We start from the raw sequence: 22,683 nt of genomic DNA, 5'->3' as shown, positions 1-22,683 counted from the left end.
GCTGGGGATGGAGACTAGTCATTATGGCAGTGGAGTGCAGTGGAACTTCAGGGAGTTCAATGGACCTATCGCTAAGCCACGCCCCCTTTGAAAACTCTGACAAACAAACAACGCTTCACTGACAGTGACTGAATGACCGACCGTGACTGAATGACATTCAATGACTTACAACGGCGGGAGATGGCTGATTTCTGATTTAAGTAATAGACATGTTTTTTTTTCAAGTTTACAATAATATTTAGTCTAGAAGCTTTTCACCATCAGATATTAGCGAGTTGTTTGTCTTGAGTTTTCTGCCTGTCGTGACTTTTGCTATGATATGATTGGACAATTTCTATTTCGCGGCGTGGCTTAGCGATAGGTCCATTGAAAAGAACACAACAAAACCAAGCGTCGCCATTTAAGTCAGTGAGCAGCCAAAGTGAGCCATATTACTTTACGTTTCAGATTTTTGGATGATTTGTTCGGACGTTCATTTACCCAACTGCATATTCTTTGCCTCCATCAACCAATCATGAGATTTGGAAACAACTCAGAATGTAACCTGGGCCCCATTCCACTAAAGGTGGATCAGTATAGCGGCGATATAAATAAATGCGGCGCTCAGGCAACTCGAGATTGGAATTCAAGCCTCAGGTGATTCCTCGAACGAGGATCAGCCTTGTGTCATCAGTGTTCACAGAAGACAGGCTTACAAATCTTCGATATGGGCGCGTGCACGCAGACATAAAAAGCCCTGAAGTGTCGATCTGTCGAAATGAAGATACTCCACTCTGCAGGGGTACTACATTTGCGCAGCATTCCGAATTATTGATTTTTATGAAGACGGAAAAATAAGATGTAAAATAGTGCAATACTGCCGCAATTAACAAGGCGAGGGAAATGGTTTGGCAAGAAATTGCTGACCGATTAAATGCGTAGGTCATACTAGCCCCAGTTATTGTTATATGTTCATATTTTAATAAATGAATATTACTACTGTGGTGATATCCGCAGCAGGCTACAAACCGTCATATCGCCACAATGGCCTAGTGGTATCGACCGCTGCCACAGGATTTATTCGTCATTTTATATCAGTGGTTCAAATCCCTCTTCAGACGCACTTTTTTTTTTTTTTTTAAATTTGTTTTTCAGATTTTATCCCTTTTTCACCCAATTTGGTAGCCAATTTAACCCAACTTAGCATCCAATTATCCCCTGCCTATTGCATAGGATCCGCCGCACGACCCCGTGGCCGGCAGTCCCAGAGGAGGGCGCCAGGCAGACTAGGCTGACTGGCTCCTCGAGCCCAGTACCGTTATTCCGGCACCCAGGGGGCGGTGTTGCGCGACGGATCCTGGTCCAGAAATACTCCTATACCCCCCTCGGAAGCGGCCGGCCAATATGCCGCTTCCCGTGTGCCTCGGCCATATCTGGATCTGGCGAGCCGGGATACGAACCCCGGCCCCGGTGGGCAGCATGCACTAGCGGCCAGTGCGTAGACCGCTACACCACCGCGGGGCCAGACGCACTTTTTACTGCATTTCGTTGTCTGAATCTAATCTAAAATCTAATCTAAAAAAGTATGTAGGCTATACAATTATGGTGCAGGCTAATTTACAAGAACTGACACGATTACAATGGTGTTGGAAGCCTTTGCATGAAATCTTCGGTTAAATGTAAAAAAAACAAAAAAACAAAACACACTTAGTCAAGTCTCGAACTCGCAACCTTTGGAACCCCAACCGACTGCCTTAACCACTACACCAGCCAGACCGCTGTGATGACAGCAATGCAAGTTGATAGACATACCTATTCATTTTATTTTATTTTTTACACTTTTTAATTTATGTATCCATCGATCTATCTATCTATCACACTTTCAAAATATCAAGTTATCTATCACACTATCAAAATATCAAGTTATCGATCACACTTTCAAATTATCAAATTATCTATCTATCACACAGTCAACCAATCTATCTATCTATCTCGTGTGAAGTGGGAACTAATATTTCTTAGGGAGGAACTGTCGTTCGGGGTTTAGTTTCCGCCTGTGAGGCTTTTTGGACGCGCGTCTTACCATAGCCTGTGTTTTAGCCTGCTCGCGACCAGGCTAATTATATCTGACTCAGAAGGAGCTCAACCAAGCAGCGAATTATTTGAGCCACATTGATGGCACCGAACGCAAGCTAACATTTTCGAGGCTAAGAACTTTATCGAGGCTTAGAACTTTATCGAGCTTCGTGGAATAGGGCCCAGGACATTCTGAGTTGTTTCCAAATCTCATGATTGGTTGATTGATTGATTGATTAATAGATTGATTCGATGAGTTTATTTAATTAAGCAATATCACACGAGAGGGAGTGCTGTTATACTGAATATCAGCATGGCTGTGATTCGGTCGTAGGTACAGTTCTACAGCGCAATGTATTAGTTAACAGTAATAAGTGACAACAGATTATGATTTGTTTGTTTATATAATCATTTCTTTTGGCTCCATCACCAAAAAATAGTTCCACAACTGGACTGTTGCCTAGTAACCTGAACACAAACATCTGCAGGCTAGCTAACGGTCATTTCGGAGTGATACATATAGTTAAAAGTCCCAGTGCTGTTATACTGTATATCGGCACTCATGGAATGCCTCTTGTCCAATCAAATTACTTGGTCGGAACTAACTGTTGTATAAGTGTGTTTAAAGTATGTTTAAGTGTGTTTAAAGTATGTTTAAGTGTGTTTAAAGTGTGTTTAAAGTGTGTTTTCGTTCACCCCGCCTGATTGGAGCAGACGGTTCATGACGGCCGGCAGTTCATGAAGTACATCGACCCCAAACTGGGCGTGGCCCTGCCGGAGAGGGACTATGGGGGTAACTGCCTCGTCTACGACCCCGGAAACACCACCGATCCCTTTCACAACCTCTGGGTAAGGCTTCACCAACTCTCCTTCTCACTGGTCAGTGGAATGCACTTATATAGCCTAGCCTTATACCAAAGCGCTTTACAATGGCCTCTCATTCACCCGTTCACACACCGATGGTGGCAAGCTACCATGCATGGCGCCGGCCCACTCATCGGGAGCAATTTGGAGTTCAGTGTCTTGCCCAAGGACACCTCGGCACTTGGACAGGGAGAGCCGGGGATCGAACCACCGACCTTGCGATGATTAGATCCCGGCTCTACCTCCTGAGCTCGACCTCCTGAGCCACAGCCTCCCCAGTGTTACCCGCTGGCTCACCCACAGGGTGACACTGTCTTAAAGTCAAGCTCTGCGCTGTGACATCATCCTACAAAACAACAACATGGGTCCAATCTGCCACAGTTGCCATTAGGGCTGGGCGATATTGCCTGAATATCATATCACATATCACAGTAATATCATATCACAGTAATATCATATCACACATCACAGAAATATCATATCACAGTATTTTCTAAATGTTTGGCGTCATTGAACTGTTTTATTTCTTAATAATTAAAGTTTTAAATATGTTTAATGAGTGTACTCAACTTCACAGAATGCATGGCTTGCTTCAAAACATTACGCTTGGTGAGGGACCAAAAAAAGCTTGTGACATATGAATGGACAGAGAACACTCTCCGATTCTAGCAGCAGAGATGGTTCTATATCCAGTCCTACAGCCTGACTGGCTGGTGCACATTTTAAAATGCAAAGATCGCATCTGAGAATTGATCAGGCCTCCCAAGCTGCCATCCCTGGCTCTTCCTCAAGGACGGGGTGCCAGTTGGAAGGGGTCCAGAGACCCTGTAGCCATAACCCTAACCCTGTAGAGAACAATACGGTTTAGATCCTCGAACCGTTTTAACGTTCACTAGTGTGGGAAAGTCCTGGCTTCTTTTCTTTCTCTCTCTCTCTCCCTCCATCTTTCTCTCTCTTTCTCTCTTTTTGTCTGTGTGTGGAGGTCTGCCAGGGCCTTGAGTGATGTGTCTGAACTCTGAAGCAGATTATGCACACTTCTCTCCGCCCGCCTGGGTTTAAAATACTTCACCCAGTACGGGGCCCCCTGTAGGGACCAGCCCGCCACTGCCACCGGCCTAGTTCTTCTAACCTCAATCCTGCTGCTTCTAGGCTCTCTGCTGGAGTGTGTTCACCAGAATGTCTCCTCAAAACCCTACCGGAAATATATAATCGGAACTAATCAAAGCGCTGATAGTTGTCTGAGTCAAACTAATGTCTTAGATGTCTGTAACCGTGGGTCGTGCAACAAGCGCAAGCTTTCAAGGGTTAAATAACAGACCTGTAGTTGAGGTGTGGGTCAGTGTTGGTTGGATAGCTCTGCTGTTCAATGCGCTGTGAAGACAGGAGCAGATCTGGGGGGAATGCATTTGTCAAATACTTGAAAGTATCTGGTCACGGTTTAGTTGGGTTTCTGGGACTAAATCCATTGGTGGCACCCTCCCAGATGTCCTCAGCATTAGCTTATGCAAGTGGCAGTCTATATATATATATATATATATATATATATATATATATATATATATATATATGTTACGGTACATGTGGGAAAACGGTTTATGTCAGCATTTCCAGGGACATGGCAGCATAAAATGTCGACTTGGTACATGCTGGCATGTCTAACCCTAACTCTAACCCTTACCCTAGCACCCTAGCACCTGTACCGTACCCAAGTACTGTAACATACAATATATATGGAATTGAAAGGTTTTATTGTTATTGGGACAGTTTTGGTTAATCTGACTAAAATGCTCATTTGTTTGTGCAGGACAAGATGGATGGCTTTGTCCCGGCTCACTTCCTGGGCTGGTATATCAAGGTGGGTCTGGTCGCTGTCTCACCATGGCGTGTGCTCAAGCCCTTTCTAGAATAGCTTCAAGTTTATTGTTACGTCACATTACACAAGTGTAAGAAAGTAAAAGTCTTAGGCTTCGGTTCCTGACATTGCAGCACCAGACAATAAGGCAATAGGAATAATTCAAGAAAAAAAAAGTGACAATAGTACAGGACATAAGTGACACAACTAGCAGTATCCAGACAATTTGCAGACAATACTAATTGCAGAATAGTGTTGAATTGTTGTGGTTTGGAAAGAATGGAGAATCAAGCACACTGGTGTTCTTTGCAAAACTCCACTATCATTTACATGTACTGGATCAAACAAACAAACCACCATTTTGGTCAACAGACTTTCGTCAAGGTTTATAGAGAGGTGCTGCCGTACAGGTTCACTGATCTGGTGACTCCACTCCCTGTGTTATATTGGCAAAGGTCTACTGTATATTATGTAATAAATGTATCATATATATACAGTATATATATATATATATATATATATATATATATATATATATATATATATATACTGTATATAGACATATCTATACAGATGTGATGATATTTAGACGTTTTAAACATCTAACTCTAAATCTCTCTCTCTCTCTCTCTCTCTCTCTCTCTCTCTCTCTCTCTCTCTCTCTCTCTCTCTCTCTCTCTCTCTCTCTCTCTCTCTCTCTCTCAGACATTGATGATCAGAGACTGGTGGATGTGTATGATCATCAGTGTGATGTTTGAGTTCCTGGAGTACAGTCTGGAACACCAGCTGCCCAACTTCTCAGAGTGCTGGTGGGACCATGTACGTACCTCTCCGTCTCTCCATCTCTAGAACACGCTACGCTACCGTCCTGGGTGATATATGTGGGCCTAACACATGTTCAGCCCACACAGACAAATGCATTCAATGCAGTGTAATGTACTTGAAACATTTTATTTTTATTTTTATTTTCTTTGATTCTTTTTATCGACATTGATTGTAAAAGGGCTTCCACAGCCTTATGATACAGTATATGTGAAGACGCATTATGCTCGTCACCTGCAAGTGACTGAACCGCGGCCTAAATGTTACAACTCCCTTTATCATGTTATTTATCCTTAGTTAGCTGATGCTAGTCTTTCTCATAGTGTCTCTGAGTAGATAGTCAATATTGTAGATAGATAGATAGATAGATAGTTTATTAGCCACACGACCAAAGCCGGTGGAATTTGTTCTTGGTACAGCATATTGATCTCTGCAGCACACAAATGACAAAAACAAAGAAGTGCACTATAGACAACATCAGACAAAAAAACTAAAATCAATAGACAATCGTATCGTAGTCAGTTGATATGACACTTTCTCATGTTAGGCCTTGGTCTTGTGGACACTGATTGCTCTCTCTCTCTCTCTCCTCTCTCCTGGCGTGTGATGCTGGTGTATCTCTCTCTCTCTCTTCTCTCTCCTGGCGTGTGGATGTGTGATGCTGGTGCAGTGGATCATGGACGTGCTGCTGTGCAACAGCCTGGGGATCTACTGTGGGATGAAGACCCTGGGCTGGCTGTCTATGAAGCCCTACCAGTGGCAGGGCCTGTGGCACATCCCCACATACAAGTATGCTGCTCGCCTAGCACCTACAGTCTCCCACCAGAACTCTACTCTGCACAGAATTAATATGCAGGGTTCGACATTAACGCTTGCCCGGAATCGTGGAGTGAAGATATTATTAAAGCGTACGCGATGCGACGGGTGATCGCCAGGCGCGTACGATTCAATAATATCTTCACTCCACGATCATCTAGTCTGGTCTGGCGTCTGCGCCGTCTGTTGTTCTCCCTGCACACCGGTACAGAATTTTTTACTTATTCCGGGCAAGCGGGCAAGTGGGCAAGCGTTAATGTCGAACCCTGATATGTAGACTCCAATTGAATCCAGTGTTTCCCTCAGGATTGTGTGAGACTGGGGTGGGGTGTACCTAAAGTCTTTCATCGAGACTTCGCTGTTCTTCTATTCTTCTTGTTGTGAGTTATCACGACGCACACGTTGTTGCAACTTGCAACTGTCAGCGCATGCGCAAAACACGCCGGCACCGATAAGAGAATGTTATTAATACCGATGCGTCGAACAATGTGTTGCCGGTTCTCAACTGGAACCAGTTCTTGATTCCCACCCCTATATGCGAGTCATGAATGAATGAATGAATGAATGAATGGTCTTTATTGTCATTGCTACAGTACAGGTACCAAACAACGAAATTTAGGAGGGGTGGCTCCCCTGGTGTTAGGGAAAGAAAAAAAAACACAAGAAGGGTAGGAGCTGGTTTACATAAATAAAGGCTATGTACACTATCCACTATACTATACTGTACAGATAGACGACTAGGGTTGTCATATTGCACATAGTGTTATTGCACATTTATTTAAAGTGTCGCAGTTTGCAGGCTTGAAATGTACATATTTGTGCCTCAGCACTACACCTGATTTTTTCAGTCCAGCAGCTGCCATCAATCCGTCCAGACTGTCCAGGGCCCAGAACCTAGGTCTTTTGCTGCCTGGACGGCCCTGTGGTAGAAGCTGTTCTTCAGTCTGTTTGTCCTTGCGGCCATGGTCCTGAACCGCCTTTTCGAGGGCAGCCGGGTAAAGTGTCCGTACCCAGGGTGGGTTGGGTCCCTGGAGATCTTGGAGGCCTTCCTGAGACAGCGTGTGTTGTACAGCTCTTCCAGAGAGGGGAGGGGGGCGCCGGTGATCTTCTGGGCTGTTCTCACGACTCTCTGTAGCGCATTTCTCTCCGCGGTTGTGCAGCTGGAGAACCAGTTGCAGATGCCGTAGGTGAGGATGCTCTCCACTGCGCCGCGGTAGAAGGTCACCAGTATCTCCTGCTTGCTGTGTTCCTTCCTGAGGACTCTCAGGATGTATAGCCGCTGTTGTGCCTTCTTGATGGTGGCTTTTGTGTTGTCCTTCCAGGTCAGGTCATCCTGCATGTGCACCCCCAGGAATCGGAGGGTTGAGACTCTCTCCACGCTCTCTCCGTCGATGAGCAGGGGCTGGATCTCGGACTTTTTCCTCCTGAAGTCTACGATAATATCCTGGGTCTTTGACTTGTTCAGCAGCAGGTTGTTAACCTTGCACAGCTTGCTCAGTTGCTCTACCTCATCCCTGTACGCCGTCTCGTCCCCCCCCGAGATGCATCCCACCACGGTGGTGTCGTCTGCAAACTTTACGATGGAGTTGCTGGGGTGGACGGGGGTGAAGTCGTAGGTGTAGAGGTTGTAGAGGATGGGGCTTAGCACGCAGCCCTGGGGGGACCCAGTGCTGAGTCTGAGGGCTGTGGAGGTGTGGGGGCCCACCCGCACCCTCTGGGGGCGGTCGGTCAGGAAGTCCTTGATCCATGCACATATAGAGTGTGATAGACCCAGGTCTAGTAGTTTGGTCACTAGCCTGTCTGGAAGGATGGTGTTGAAGGCGGAGCTGAAGTCCACAAAGAGCAGTCTCGCGTAGCTGTTTCCCCTCTCCAGGTGGGATAGAGTGGCGTGGAGAGTCGTCGCGATGGCGTCCTCTGTGGACCTGTGGGCTCTGTAGGCGAACTGGTATGGATCCAGGTTGGGCGGGAGGCGTGTGAGTATGTGGGCCCGGCGGACTAGTTTCTCGAAGCACTTCATAATGATTGGTGTGAGTGCCACCGGGCGGTAGTCGTTTAGGCAGCTCACCGTGCTTTTCTTCGGGACTGGGATGATAGTTGAGGTTTTCAGGCAGGGTGGGACGGTGGCCTGGGACAGGGACTGGTTGAAGATGTTGGTGAAAACCCCGGCCAGCTGGTCGGCGCAGACCCTCAGCACCCGTCCCAGGACGCCATCCGGCCCCGAGGCTTTCCTGGGGTCCACCGCCTTCAGCACGCGTCTCACTTCATGCTCTGTGAGGGTGAGGCTGCTGAGAGCTGGAGAGAGTGGTGTTTGTGTTGTGGTTACCTCCGTTCGCCCCTCGTCGAACCGGGCGTAGAAGGTGTTCAGCTTTCCCGCCAGCAGGGGGTCGTCCTCTGCGGCTGTGAGCCTGTTGGCTCTGAAGTTTGTCATGTGCTGAACCCCCTGCCACATCCGCCTGGAGTCGTTGCTCAGGAAGCATTCCTCAATCTTCTCTCTGTGGTCTGCCTTGGCCTCTTTGATGCCGCGCTTTAGGTTAGCTCTGGTGTTGCTGTACAGCGGTGTGCTCTTCCCTGCGAATAAGGCGTTGTCCCTCTCGTTGATCAGTTTTTGGACCTTCCCAGTCATCCATGGCTTCGTGTTGGGGTAGACCCGGACCCGTTTGTCCATGGTGACTGAGTTGGTGCAGTTCACTATGTGGTTCAGAACCGACGACGTGAACTGTTCCAGGTCCTCATGCTCATTCCTGCCATAGGGTGTCATTTAGGCAGATCTGCAGTGGAGCGGACCCTTCTGGCCAGGTTCTGACAGTCTTAGTGGTGATGGGAGCACTATTCCCCATGGTAGTGTATGCTGGGATCAGGAGGATTGACACATGGTCAGACATGCCTAGATGAGCTAGCGGTCTAGCCTTGTAAGCACGTTTGATGTTGGTGTATACCTTGTCCAGTGTTTTTTCTCCTCTTGTTGCACATTTAACATGCTGATAGAACTTGGGTAGTACTGCCTTCAGGTCGACATGATTGAAGTCTCCTGCCACAATGTGAATTGCCTGTGGATCTGTGCTTTGTTGACCACTGATGACGTCATATAGCCGCGCCAATGCTAAGCTACCGTCTGCATTTGGTGCAATATAAACGCTTGTAATATACACTGCATTGAATTCTCTCGATAGGTAAGTGGGTCGGCATTTAACAGTCAAGTATTCCAGGTTTGGGGAACAGTGGCTACTTACAGTTTTCGTGTTTAAGCACCAGCTATCCTTCGTAGATATTATGATGCCGCCTCCGCGGGTCTTACCGCTGAGTCATGAACCAAAACAAACTAAATGTCTTCTGCTCACCTGAAATCTAAACCACCGAGAGGAGGTCACTACAACCTGGCCACACGTGGTTGAGGCTGATGCTAATATCCCACTCAATGCTAATGCTAATCTCCCACTCAACGCCCGCAATGTCCCAATGTCATTACTGGACTGGTGACTGCAAGTACTTTGTCGGCGATAACTGGGACACTTATGGAGCCTAATGCCGTTACTGCTCTGTTCACATCCCTCAGTTGCCTTTGTCTAGGCCCGTAGCAGATCTGACAGCTTTCCTAACGTTATTGGCTAGACGTCTAATACTAATAAGATGGAAATCACCACCACCGCCTACTCACTGTGGATAAGAGAAGAATAATTGACAACTTGAACATCCAATATACATTGAAAGGCTCCTCTAAGAGCCAGATGTGGGGGACTTTCTTAGCCTATGCAGAGAAACGTACCTTCCCAGTTATCCCTGAACAAGACTACATTTTATACTTGTTTACTTCCTTTTATTTATTTATTTTAAATCATTATAATGTTTACTGTCTCGTGTGAAATATGACCAAGCAAACTGTTTGTGTTGTGTTTTGTAGATGCTATGAATTGTACGCTGCTGCTGTTGTTGTTTTCTGTAATACGACATATTCACAAGAGCTTGTGTATAAACACAATATATACAACACATATTTTTGTATATAAAAAGGCAATAAACAAAAGTTGCGTGCGTGTAAAAAATACTTTCGGTTCGTTATGAGACTGTCGGGACAAATTACACTACAGCAGGCCGCCACAGTCTAGGTAATTAATGGGGAAACACTGGAATCGATTGCAGATAGCAGGGTAGGGAGTTTCCAATTCCAGAATGAGTAAAAAAAATATGATCCCTGCTTGTGCAGCAAAACAACTTTTAAATTGGATTTCTGATTAACATTGTTACAGTCTTACACAGTAGACATTTGTATTATAGAGGACAAATGCACGAATCCATTATCGGTGCACAAGAATCATCATGTTTTTGTGTTGTGCTGGAAGCCGTCTGTCAGCCCCTGATTGAGTTGGGGACTTAGTCTTTCTCCCCTCCCTCCCCTGCAGATAGAACAGCTGACGAGGCTTGGCTGGGTTTGTGGAATCAATCCTAACCTTCACCTATGCAAGCATATCAGATTAGTGGCTCTGCTGACACGCACTAAAAAGTTAGTAAGCAGTTCAGAATCAATGCATTCAGAACGGAGGTCCAATGTGTCCACCATAACCCGGATACTAGTGACCCGACCCGGGACACCTATTTCTTTTTTTAACGTAATTTTTTCTGAATGGGGCAGTCCCACTCATATTTTTCTTTTTTTTATTGGACAGATACAGTGAATTAAGACAGGGAAGGGAGAGAGAGAGGGCATGTCAGCAGGGCATGGACCGGCATGGGCCGGTAGACCACATACGTATGTTTCACTGTAGACCGTGGTGCTAGACCACTGGACCACCCCAGGCCACCTACCTATTTCTTTTAATGTCAGATGAGTCTATCTGGGTTAAGGTAGGAAATCCACAGGTCTAGTTTGAGACAAGCACAACGTTTTGGAGCCTTGAAGACCTCCAATTCAGAATGGCAAACCCCAATTGCAAATAGGTCAAAATCCACTGTTCACTGTTGACATGCAAGCATACTGGACTGTCTCTCTGCTCCGTAGGGGGAAGATCAAGCGCATCGCCTTCCAGTTCACCCCCTACAGCTGGGTCAAGTTTGAGTGGAAGCCTGCCTCCAACCTCCGGCGCTGGCTGGCGGTCCTAGGCATCATCTTTATGGTGAGAGTGAATCTCTATCTCTCTCTCTTTCTCTCTCTCTCTAGCTTTCTCTCTCTTTCTCTCTCTTTCTCTCTGTTTCTCTCTCTCTCTCTATCTCTCTCTCTCTCTCTCTCTCTCTATCTCTCTCTCTCTCTTTCCTTTTTCACCCTGGCTCATGGTTTCTGTCTCTGTCTAGTGTCTACCACTCACAAATGTATACAAGCTTTATTCAGGGTTCCAGCAATCCAACTAATAAGGCCTAAAAAGGACTCACATTTCAGTTATTCGGTCTAAAAATTAGGTGTCTACATACATTTCTGGAAACTCTGTTATTCAAGGCAAAGATCTGCATCGGGGTTATATGGGGAATTATTGTTAAGTTGTGTTTAGCACTGTGGGCCGGAAAGGGGGAGCATAAACAGAGGATAACTGCCTTACATTTTCACTTCTCGCCGTGGAAAATCTTTGCTCTGAGCGACAGAATTTCCGTGAATGTTTATTCACGCTGTTACTGGTACCGTCTCTCTACTCCCACTAATATAACCTCCTCCTCTCTCCTCTGTGACCTCGTCTCTGCCCGCTCCCTCTCTCTCGCCTCCCTCCGACTGGGATGTCAGTTCCTGCTGGCGGAGCTGAACACGTTCTACCTGAAGTTTGTTCTGTGGATGCCCCCAGAGCACTACCTGGTGCTGCTGCGCCTGGTCTTCTTCGTCAACGTGGGCGGGGTGGCCATGAGGGAGATCTACGACTTCATGGACGACCCGTGAGTCATGTACTCTCTCTCTCTGTGTGTGTGTGTGTGTGTGTGTGTGTGTGTGTGTGTGTGTGTGTGTGTGTGTGTGTGTCAGAGTTGGAGTTGCAGCAGAAGCGTGGAAATGTCCCACGGGGGACCTTGCTGCTGACTGTGTCGGACCCCCAGGAGTGTGTGTGCGTGTGTGTGTGTGTGTGTGTGTGTGTGTGTGTGTGTGTGTACACATTACACATTACATCAGGCAAAGTAAAACAATATTGTATGAAATAACAAGCCATGGAACTTGAAGTTCCTAGGCCTCCATGTCTCTATTACACAACAGCCATGATGACATCTATTAACCACACAGTCACAGACGGCATTGGAAGGGAAATTATGTTCTGGTGTCGTGGATAGTAGCCTATCTGTCTCTCCTGTCCCAAAGCTGCTACAGCCTCAAATTCTGACTTTTGTCATGAGAGTTCCTGAGTTTACGCTACTTCCTAGTCTGTGTCGGCACATATTGTGTCTATTCATGTCAATTTTCCACTGCTTCGTCTCACGGTCTAATCTCCGCTGTTTCATGCTGCCTAGCTGTGTCACGTGTATGAAAAGCTCTACAATCTGCACATGTTACAAGGAGAGGAGCGAATAAGGAAATGCAGCATCAGGCCCTTGTGATAAAGTGACCTGTTCTAGTACAGAACCGTTGTTCAAAGCAGGTGTCCATAATACTTTTGTAGACAACACTAGTGTGTCAGCTGAAAAGTGAGAGGATCAGATGGGTTACTACCGCTATATGCCGGATTCCCGCGCTGGTCTTAAAAAGCCTTAAAGTCTCAAATCCGGCAAGCCAACGTATAAGGCCAAAAAAGGGCGCAAATGTCAGTTATTCTGCCTAAAAAGGAGGTGCTAGGTCTTAAAAATGAGACCCTGCAAGGAAATAAGTCGACCACATCTATTTACGTGGAAATTAATCAAGCTGGAACCCCAAAAAAATCAAATTCGCTTCCTTTTTTGTCTGTATGGCAGTGAAATCCCTAATTTCATCACCTCGAGGATGACAAAAAGCTATCATATGGTGTCGCGAATAGGCCCAAAATTCTACCCAAAGAGGTCTTAAAAATACTGTAAAAGGTCTTAAATTTGACTTGTTGAAACTTGTTGGAACCCTGTATATGGACAATGTGTTTGTAGCCACTAAACCCCTCCTGTGTCTCTCTTTTGGGTCCAGTAAGTTCTACAGGAAGCTGGGACAGCAGGCCTGGCTGGTGGCTGCCATCACTGTGACAGAGTTCCTCATCGTGGTCAAGTACGACCCCAGGACCATCATGCTGCCCATCCCCTTCTTCGTCACCCAGTGCTGGTTCCTGGGCATCCTCCTCATCCTCACCTGGACCTTGTGGCGCTTCTTCTTCCGGTAAGCGAGGCAGCAGACAGAGTTCACACGGCAGGTCTTGATGCTCAATTCCGATTGTTTACACAGATCCGATTTTTTAGTTTGGCAGTTCATATAACTTTTAAAATGTGACCTATATTTGACCTACATTGACTCCCGTGTGAACATTCCACGGCCCTGAACAGACCCGCATGTGCAGAAGGACAATAACAATGACGTCAGGACGTCACGCGCAGCGCACTGCTTACGGAAGTAACCATGGATAATGTTCATTCTGTAGTTACCGCCAAGGAACCGGCGCAGAATTGTGATGATTGTCTCTCTGTCGCTCTAGAGTGACGTAAAAGTTGCATTAAACGCGACGTGACAGTTCAGACGGCGGGCGCGTTGCTAAATATCAGACATGTATCCGATATAACACCACCTGTGAACGCGACCCAGGTCGGATTTTTAAAAATCTGATTTCATGTGACTTGCGCTGTTCACACGGTCATGCATAAATCAGACCTCAGTCGTTTGAACGAGGCCAGACTCTCTGGGTTAGGCCTGTCCACTGGGACCGGTTTCACTTGTGAGCAAAACTCAGAACAGCCCTTTGAGTCTGTGACCAAAAACAGACTGTATGAGGTGATCTGTATTCATAAAATAAAGATATAATTTAAATATATGTACGATTTTAGCTTTTAAAAAGCTCTAACGGCCCATGGTAAAGCGAAATTGAACATTAAACAACGCTCTCTAAAATCACTTTTTGAAATGTGTGAGGACGAGCTCCTGGTTGGAAACTGTGCCACTCAGCTTTACATACCTTTTTTATGTTTGATGGTTAAAAACGATATGCACATATTATCCGTTATAGAAAACATATTGGATTTTAAAACTTTGGTGTTGCCACAGACGGAAACAAAGTACATAAGTACAGTAAATAAAGCATCCGAGATATGGCGTGTATACATTATTCATCTGTGTACATTTAGGTTGGATAAAAAGAGCTGATGCATAATAAACTTTATGATAAGTGCCTCTTGCTAAGATGTTTCTAAGACGATACATTATATCACAGCACTGGTTTATCTAGTGTAGGCACAAGATTTATAGCACAAGACTTGCGCTGAATGGTTGGGTCGCACGCAATGCGTACATACATCAATCAATCACTTTATTTATACAGCATATGGATGTCACGTGCCTAATGCCTAGAAACTTTGATGTGCATACTTCCCGCTTTCATAGTTTTATTTAGCCTATATAGCACAAGTCATGCATCGAATGTAACCTCAAGTGCTGAACAGTATTAAGTAAATCACAATACATTTCTGGGTGTCCACGTCATCGTTATCGGAAAAACGCACCCAACCGCCGACCACACGACTCCGAAAATGAAATGAAAACACCTCCCAGCGTTACCGTCTCAGCTCACGAATTCGGCGGAGTCGTGTAGCCGTGAGGTGCGAACGATATAAAATCTTCACCGTTTCAGACAAATCCGGCGCCGTGTAGCCTATGCCTTAGTGTGCTACGCCACCAAGTGCCCCCTTTTTTTTTGCTTATAAATGTATGCTATAGCCATTGATATTCTTCAAAAATATAACTTATAAATGCCTCATGAGCTCAGTTCAACTTTGGCACCCCATCAGAACTCATATATAATATATCTAACCCTCTTTTGAAGCTACTACATTGTTTGTTAACAGTGTTATTGTAAACAGACACTGTTTAGCTTCAAAACTGGGTGAAAATTATATTTTACAATAAGGTTATATTAATTAACTTTAGTTAAGGGTATATTTAACATTAATTAATCAACAATTGATACTTAATAAGAAATGCATTCATGCATATTTCACACGGTGATCAAGTTCGCAGACAACACTACAGTGATTGGCCTGTTCACTGACGGCCACGAGACGGACTCCAAGAGTGAGGTCGACCTCACTCAACACTGACGTCTTTTATCATCTTTGTCTTTTATTTCATTGTTAAGTGGCCGCCTCATTCTATATACTGACCCCCCCCTTTGCCTTTTTTTCTGCTTTTTCTTTTTTTTGCGGTCCTCTAAACAGCGCCCTCTCCTGGTTATGGCCAGGTGTAGCCTTTCATGTTAAAGCTTCTGGTTTGTTCTCTTTCCATTTATCCATTTCCCCCCACCCCCACCCCACGGCATTGTGCTCACCAGCCATGTTCATGTCCGGTGAGGTCGGTGAGGTAGGTGAGGTAGGTGTAGGGGTGAGGAGTCTGCGTCTGCGTTCTGTGCTCTATGGTGTGTGCTCATCGCTCTCTCCTCTACCATCACCTGGTCTTGAACCAAAATGGATCCAGTCATCTTCTCCTCCAAATGGATCCATTTCATGCATGTTGTTTAAGTTGATGCAGTGATTTATATCAAAATATATCAATTTTTTCTGTCCTCTCCTGCCTTTTGGTGTGATTACTATCTGGTCACACGGTAAATGAAGCTCAAACTTTGAGGCTTTGGTAGAGAGTTTGACGATTTGAAAGAAGCCGATACTTACTACTTATTCTATACTTGATAAAGGGTGACGTAGGATATGCTGTTGTCATATGTTAATGCTGATTATGTTGTACCCAGACCTAGGTCAAATACATTTTACATACATACACTTTTAACAGATTTTGGGGTTTTAGCTTAGAGTTTACATGTTCCATTGGTTTCATTGGACCGGGCAAACTACATTAATCGTTGCTTAAGTATGTCACGGTACCAGACATACAGTGCCCTGCATAAGTGATGGGACAGTGAAGCATTTTTTTCTTCTTCTTTTGGCTCTACACTCCAAAAGATTGGATTCAGAAATGTCAACACTTTGTATGCATAGTCCCCCTATTTCAGCGTACCCAAAAGTAATGGGGCAGATTTATCAAATGTTCAAATTAAGCAGTCTTGTTCAGTATAATGATCGACAATCCTTTGCATGCACTGATTTCCAGAAGTCTCTGACCTATCGACACCACCAGACACTGGGTATCTTCTCTGGTGATGCTCTGCTAGGCCTGTACTGTAACCATGGTGATGCTCTGCTAGGCCTGTACTGTAACCATGGTGATGCTCTGCCTAGGCCTGTACTGTAACCATGGTGATGCTCGGCCTAGGCCTGTACTGTAACCATGGTGATGCTCTGCTAGGCCTGTACTGTAACCATGGTGATGCTCCGCCAGGCCTGTACTGCTGCCGTCTTCAGTTATTTGTGTCGAGGATGGTGGTTTGCCTTAAGTTTCCTCTTCAGCGAATTAAATGCATGTTCGTTAAGAGACTGAAATCTGGAGACTGACTTAAGTCTGTCAACGACTTTCCACTCTTTGGGCCTGAAAAGCCCACTAGTTGTTATAGCAGGATGTTTTGGGTCATGGTCGTTCAATGAGTTCAGAGGCGTTTGCTTGTACTTGGGCTGATGAACAGTTCTGTACACTTTTGAATTCATCCTGCTGCTGCTGCTGTCAGTAGTTAGGGGGGTAGTGGTGGTCTAGTGGATAGTGAGTTGGACTTGGGATCGGAAGGTTGTGAGTTCAAATCCCGCCTGAAGCCACACCACTACTAGTGTGCCCTTGGGTAAGGCATTTAGCCCTCAGTTACTCCAGGGGGAATGTCCCTGTAATTCGTAATTGTAAGTCGCTTTGGATAAAAGCGTCTGCTAAATGGCAAAATTAAAATTAGTTACACCATCAATGAAGACCAGTAAGCCAGTTTCAGTGGAAATGCCCCTTCCACAATATGTGACAGGAACTGGTGTTTTGTCTTTTTTTTTTTTCTTCTTGATTTGATTATGAAAGTGCAGCTTGTAAGCTTCCAAATGATGTGTCATACATTGGAATCTGTAAATAGTTGAAGCAGATATGCTTATTTGAATGTCAAACCAAATAGTGGAGGAAATCGCCCTGAACTGAAACAGATTGTGCTCCGTGGCGCTAGCTATTTACTAGTTAGCAGCTAACAACAAAGAATGTTTACTATGTAACATATCTAACATCTGAATGTTTAGCACATCATACTGATAGAATGAACATGCTAAAAACACATAACTAGTTGATCACACGGTCCTTGCTTTTTTAGTATTTAGTGATCCTAAAATTGTTGTTTGTTATATCGAGTGAGCTCTTCAACACTAAAACCTTTGTAATATGAAAAGAAAAAACAAAAGACACAAAAGATTGAAGTACCCAGAAAGTGGAAGCATGTGTTGTGGATTTTTTTTGACACAGGCTCAAATGATGAGCTCGCACCCATCACACACACCTCAGGATGCAGAAGAGATGTCATGTTGAGAGGTGTGTGTGTGTGTGTGCGTCTGCGTGCGTGATGAGGTGTGTATCTCACTCGTTCCCAAGCTCCTCTGTGCAGCGTCTGACCCCCCTCTCTGTCCCCCACAGCGACATCACTCTCCGCTACAAAGAGACCCGCCGTCGTAAGCAGGAGACCCCCGGGGACCGCGGGGGGGACCGTACCCTTGGCAACGGTAGCACGGCAACCCCCTCAGGGCGAAGCAAACTCAACGGCAGCTCCGAGTCGCTCCGACACAGGAAGTCCTGAGGGCACGCCGCCACGGCAACCCTGGGGAGGGGGGGGGGGGAGGAGGAGCCACACAGCCGCACAGCAACACCACACATACAACCTATACGCAACCTGGGTTGTGTGTTCGTTTGTGTGCGTGTGTGTGGGTGTGTTGGGGAGGGGGTGGGGGGGGAGCAGTTGTTGTTGTGCCTCTCTGAACAGTCATTCCAATCCTGGCTTTCTCACTGTTAACACTAACCACAGAACAAAAGCAACAGGGAATTTTGGTTGGGGGGGGGAAGTCGCGGCTAGCTATCATCAGCTATCATCACACTACAGAGACGCGGACCTCATTCTTTTAAAACAAATTCCTCCGGTGCGGGGGAACTTTAACACGGGCGGTTTGTTTTGTTGTCATGCATGATGGTGAAATCGAGTCACTTGAATTGAATTGGGGATGGGCCCCTAAACCCGGGGGGTATAGGAAGACATAGTATAGTGTAGAATACATACAGTAGTCTAGTATAGAGACACGAGAGAACTCCAAGACTATCGGAAACACTCAAGTCGTCAATTTGGACTTCTTGTAGACGCTCCATAGTATCTCAAGCACCTGAACAGTGTCGGGTTTCTGGACTGGGGGGAGCAGGGTGTGTGGTAGAGGGTTGGTTCTAGTAGATCTGCTGCGATGCAATAAATGACCTGGTGTATCGATCGATGCAACATTCCCCCAACACCGAGATCACCAATGATGGCCCAATTACGTTGGTCAGGCCCGGAACAGAGCCTCATCGATTTGAATATCTCCCATCCAAATGTGTTAGGTGGCCACCATGTTCCCCCTCGCTGAGCAAACCCCCCGGGACCAGGGTCGTTATCCACGCTCCTCTAAACTCACTAGAGGGGTTTGTCCCTCAAACTGGAAGATGGAACGATAGCTAAGGGCCACTATGTCCCCACGACACAGCCTTTGTGCTTAAAGGCTACAGGCTACACGATCAACACATGTTCAACACATAACAGTTATTTTAGGTAGCCTACTTCTATTCACAGCTGGGTTCCAGGCCGTAAACACAGGTCGGGTCAGTGTGACCCTTGTTTTTGAAATGTTCCTTGGGTTTGTTGTCATCTACAGGTCGAACAAATGTTCTACACATGTTGCTCTTCGCAATTGGTCGGAAGGAGAAAAGTCTATTTCCTCACTCACATTCAGACCCCCTCATTCAGTGTGTGTGTGTGTGTAGGCTGCACACCACTTAGAGGACAATCAAACTCATGCTATGCTCAGTTGCGCATCAACGGAGCACATTGGGTCACACGTGATGCAAGTGGGTTGGAACAGATGTGGGGGGCGGGGGGGGTTTGCGTTCACCACGGTTGGATTTGTCGCCAACCAGAATGACACATCAGCAGGATGAATTAAAAGGGTTAGAAAACAGCCAAAGCTTTTCACTTGTCATTGCTCAAGCCTTAACTCTGCTACACCATTAGGACTATGCCACTCTAAATCTGTGCTAGGTGTCATAAATAGCTGTGAGCTGAGCTGTGGGGATGTACAGTGGGGGTACAATGCCATTGCTAGATGCTAGCTCTTTTTTGGTAGCCAAAAGCCATCGGCACCAATGATGTCAAAAGCACACTTTCTATGGTGGCACTGTAAGATGAAGGATGATTTTTTTTGGGCTTGGGAAGTTCTGCCAAGCTGGAGAATAGGACTGAACAGCACTGTATTTCAAAAGCTGGCTGAATTGCATGATTAAACATTTGCTTTAAAATGAAGACTTTCAAATTAAATTCTGAATATGTATCTAGCCTGCGGGGCAATAAAAAAAAAAGTAATTTGGGGTATTGGAATCTCTCCTGACACCTGTTTTTTTAAAAAAAATCATGTTCCTTGATTTATTTATCGGTCACACTCGTGGCTTGTATTATAGAAAGACAAATGTATTGATCAAGATGCATTTAACACGTCACGTAACCAGGTGACCGCTAGGTAACACGTTTTTTCAATAAGAAATCTGAAGTGACACAGAACCAAACAAAGTCCTAGTTTGGACAAGGAGGGACCGCTCTAACAAAGGGTTTGAAGGGATGTCCGTCATTGAAGAGAGAGACTGTGGTTCATCAGTTCACTCGCTTGGTAGATCTCTCTCCCGCTATGTAAGGGAGGCAAACAGCACTTCCCCAAAGATCAGTCTAAAGATCAGTCTGAAGATCAGTCTGAAGATCAGTCTAAAGATCAGTCTAAAGATCAGTCTAAAGATCAGTCTGAAGGGCAGCCGTGCTCAGCAGTGCTCAGGCCTCTGTGGTGGCTCAGTACGTGAACTTGGACGCCTTTGTTTCCAACGTGTGATTACGTGTGATTACGTTCACCATCTGCCGTGACTAAACCTAGTTAGTGTGTCTCAGTGGCTCCCCGGCCAACGAGCAGACGGCTCATACAAATAGTTCCATGTCTGGTGTGAGATCATGCTTACTGCCATTATAATCTTATTGTGAATGTAAACCAGCAGCTGTAAACATGGGAAGAAGAGGGCTTCTCATTAAAATGCTAATAATTAAATTAATTATGATATGGTTTTGTGCTGGTTATTAAAATGGGCTGCGATTGCAACATGTCAAAAAAAATCAGAGAGGAATTCATTGCCATTTATGTCTTTAATTTCCTTCTTTTTTTTAATCGCTATGCTTATCCTCTCTCTTGCCAGATACGTTCCTGAAAATAATGTTGGCATATTTATTCAAATAATGTATTTTGATTTGTTTCAGCAGATTTTGCCCCCTTTCTCTGAATGTTAAGGCTGCGTAACAACGTACAACTTCAACATAAAAAATACTGTTTATCTGAAGTATCTAAGTCTGTACCCGTTTTCCTGTACTGTGTTATATGGTGGAGTGTCTAGAAGAAGGCGTATTAGAGTTTAGTTTTATTATTTTAGACATGTGGGCCTGGGAATTTCAATCGAGTGCCCCTCTTCGTGTATGGGATCAGGGTTGGGGGATCAACTCTATTTCTGTTTATTTCAGGGGATGGACTGAATTTCAACTGATGAATCGAAAATTGTCCATTATTTCCTATGGGAATGTTTCAATTCATCTATTGGATTTTAATTAGTCCGGAATTGACTGAATTTAATTGGAATTGCCCCAAATCTACTTGGGGTAGAAGCAGGGCCTGGTATGGTGTTGGGGCAGTGCACTTCCACTCGCAACCACAGGAGGGCAGCAGATGACTTCTGTCACAGCCTCTCCCCGTCTGATTGGTCTTATCGAACCGAGGGGGTGCTGACGTATAAGCCATTTTCTACTTTGTTTGAATAAATGTGAACATGTAAAAGATGGTAAAGAAAAAATGAAATGCTGCTGTAGCACATGTTATTTTATAATGTTTTCAATAAAATCAAATGGAAAGTTGGTGGACACTTGTTTCGTGTGTGTGTGAAACTGAACCTCCTCCTCAGCCCACCCCTCTCTCTCTCTCTCTCTCTCTCTCTCTCTCTCTCTCTCTCTCTCTCTCTCTCTCTCTCTCTCTCTCTCTCTCTCTCTCTCGTCCCAAAAACATATTTTAACTGTATTCCAACATGTGTATGAGTAAATATGTTTATTTCATTGCATTTTAATTGGGACAGAACATGCAGATGAGGTCAGCAGTGACAGTATGTAAGCTACTCTGTAGTGATGAAGGAACGTGAATCACCTCAGAGTGCAACAGGATTCGTTGTTTGAAACTATTTCAGAATTCATTGGACAATTCATGTATGAATAAAAACCTATATATATTTTTTTTGGTCTAGGTACTACAGAAGTAGGGATTCACTGAATCAACAAACATTCTTTGTCAGGGCTAGGGCCAGGGGCTACAGTCAGGGCTAGGGTCAGGGGCTAGGCCCAGGGTCAGGGCTAGGGTCAGGGCTAGGCCCAGGGTCAGGGGCTAGGGTCAGGGCTAGGCCCAGGGGCTAGGGTCAGGGGCTAGGGTCAGGGTCAGGGCTAGGGTCAGGGGCTAGGGTCAGGGCTAGGCCTAGGGTCAGGGGCTAGGGTCAGGGCTAGGGTCAGGGGCTATGGTCAGGGCTAGGCCCAGGGTCAGGGGCTAGGGTCAGGGGCTACAGTCAGGGCTAGGGTCAGGGCTAGGCCCAAGGTCAGGGGCTAGGGTCAGGGCTAGGCCCAGGGTCAGGGGCTAGGGTCAGGGTTAGGGTCAGGGTTAGGGTCAGGGGCTAGGGTCAGGGCTAGGCCCAAGGTCAGGGGCTAGGGTCAGGGCTAGGGTCAGGGGCTAGGGTCAGGGTTAGGGTCAGGGCTAGGGTCAGGGGCTAGGGTCAGGGGCTAGGGTCAGGGGCTAGGACACGTCTGTGTGACCCTAGAGCATTCTCATGAGGCGAACGACGTCCTGGTTCTTCTCGTCCCTGACCCTCTGTATCCTGGCGGCCGGCTCGGGGGCGGGGCTGTCCACGACCCTCTCCAGGGAGCACACGTCCAGGGCGGGGGGCGAGCCCAGACCCTCTGGGGCGGCAGGGGGGAGCCCAGGCCGCCCCTCACCCTCCCCGCCCTCCCTGGAGA

General features: G+C 45.9%; 1 protein-coding gene across 1 annotated transcript in view; it reads left to right on the top strand.

Annotated features, from left to right (window-relative positions):
- ptdss2 (phosphatidylserine synthase 2) overlaps positions 1-18,171 on the top strand; it is a gene marked incomplete at its 3' end in the record, with an annotated part of 31,981 nt that extends 13,810 nt beyond the window's left edge. The window contains exons 6-13 of the mRNA XM_080544986.1: positions 2,770-2,904; positions 4,724-4,774; positions 5,477-5,590; positions 6,264-6,382; positions 11,403-11,517; positions 12,114-12,259; positions 13,461-13,646; positions 18,012-18,171. Of these exons, the coding sequence (XP_080401112.1) occupies positions 2,770-2,904; positions 4,724-4,774; positions 5,477-5,590; positions 6,264-6,382; positions 11,403-11,517; positions 12,114-12,259; positions 13,461-13,646; positions 18,012-18,171 (1,026 nt within the window). The remainder of the gene's footprint in view (positions 1-2,769; positions 2,905-4,723; positions 4,775-5,476; positions 5,591-6,263; positions 6,383-11,402; positions 11,518-12,113; positions 12,260-13,460; positions 13,647-18,011) is intronic.
- Between the last annotated feature and the right edge of the window lie 4,512 nt (positions 18,172-22,683).

Source organism: Nansenia antarctica, assembly GCF_963989245.1.
Source record: "Nansenia antarctica genome assembly, chromosome: 14".
NCBI lineage: Eukaryota > Metazoa > Chordata > Actinopteri > Argentiniformes > Microstomatidae > Nansenia > Nansenia antarctica.
The sequence above is the reverse complement of the archived record's forward strand: the minus strand, read 5'-3'. Positions and strand labels throughout refer to the sequence as shown.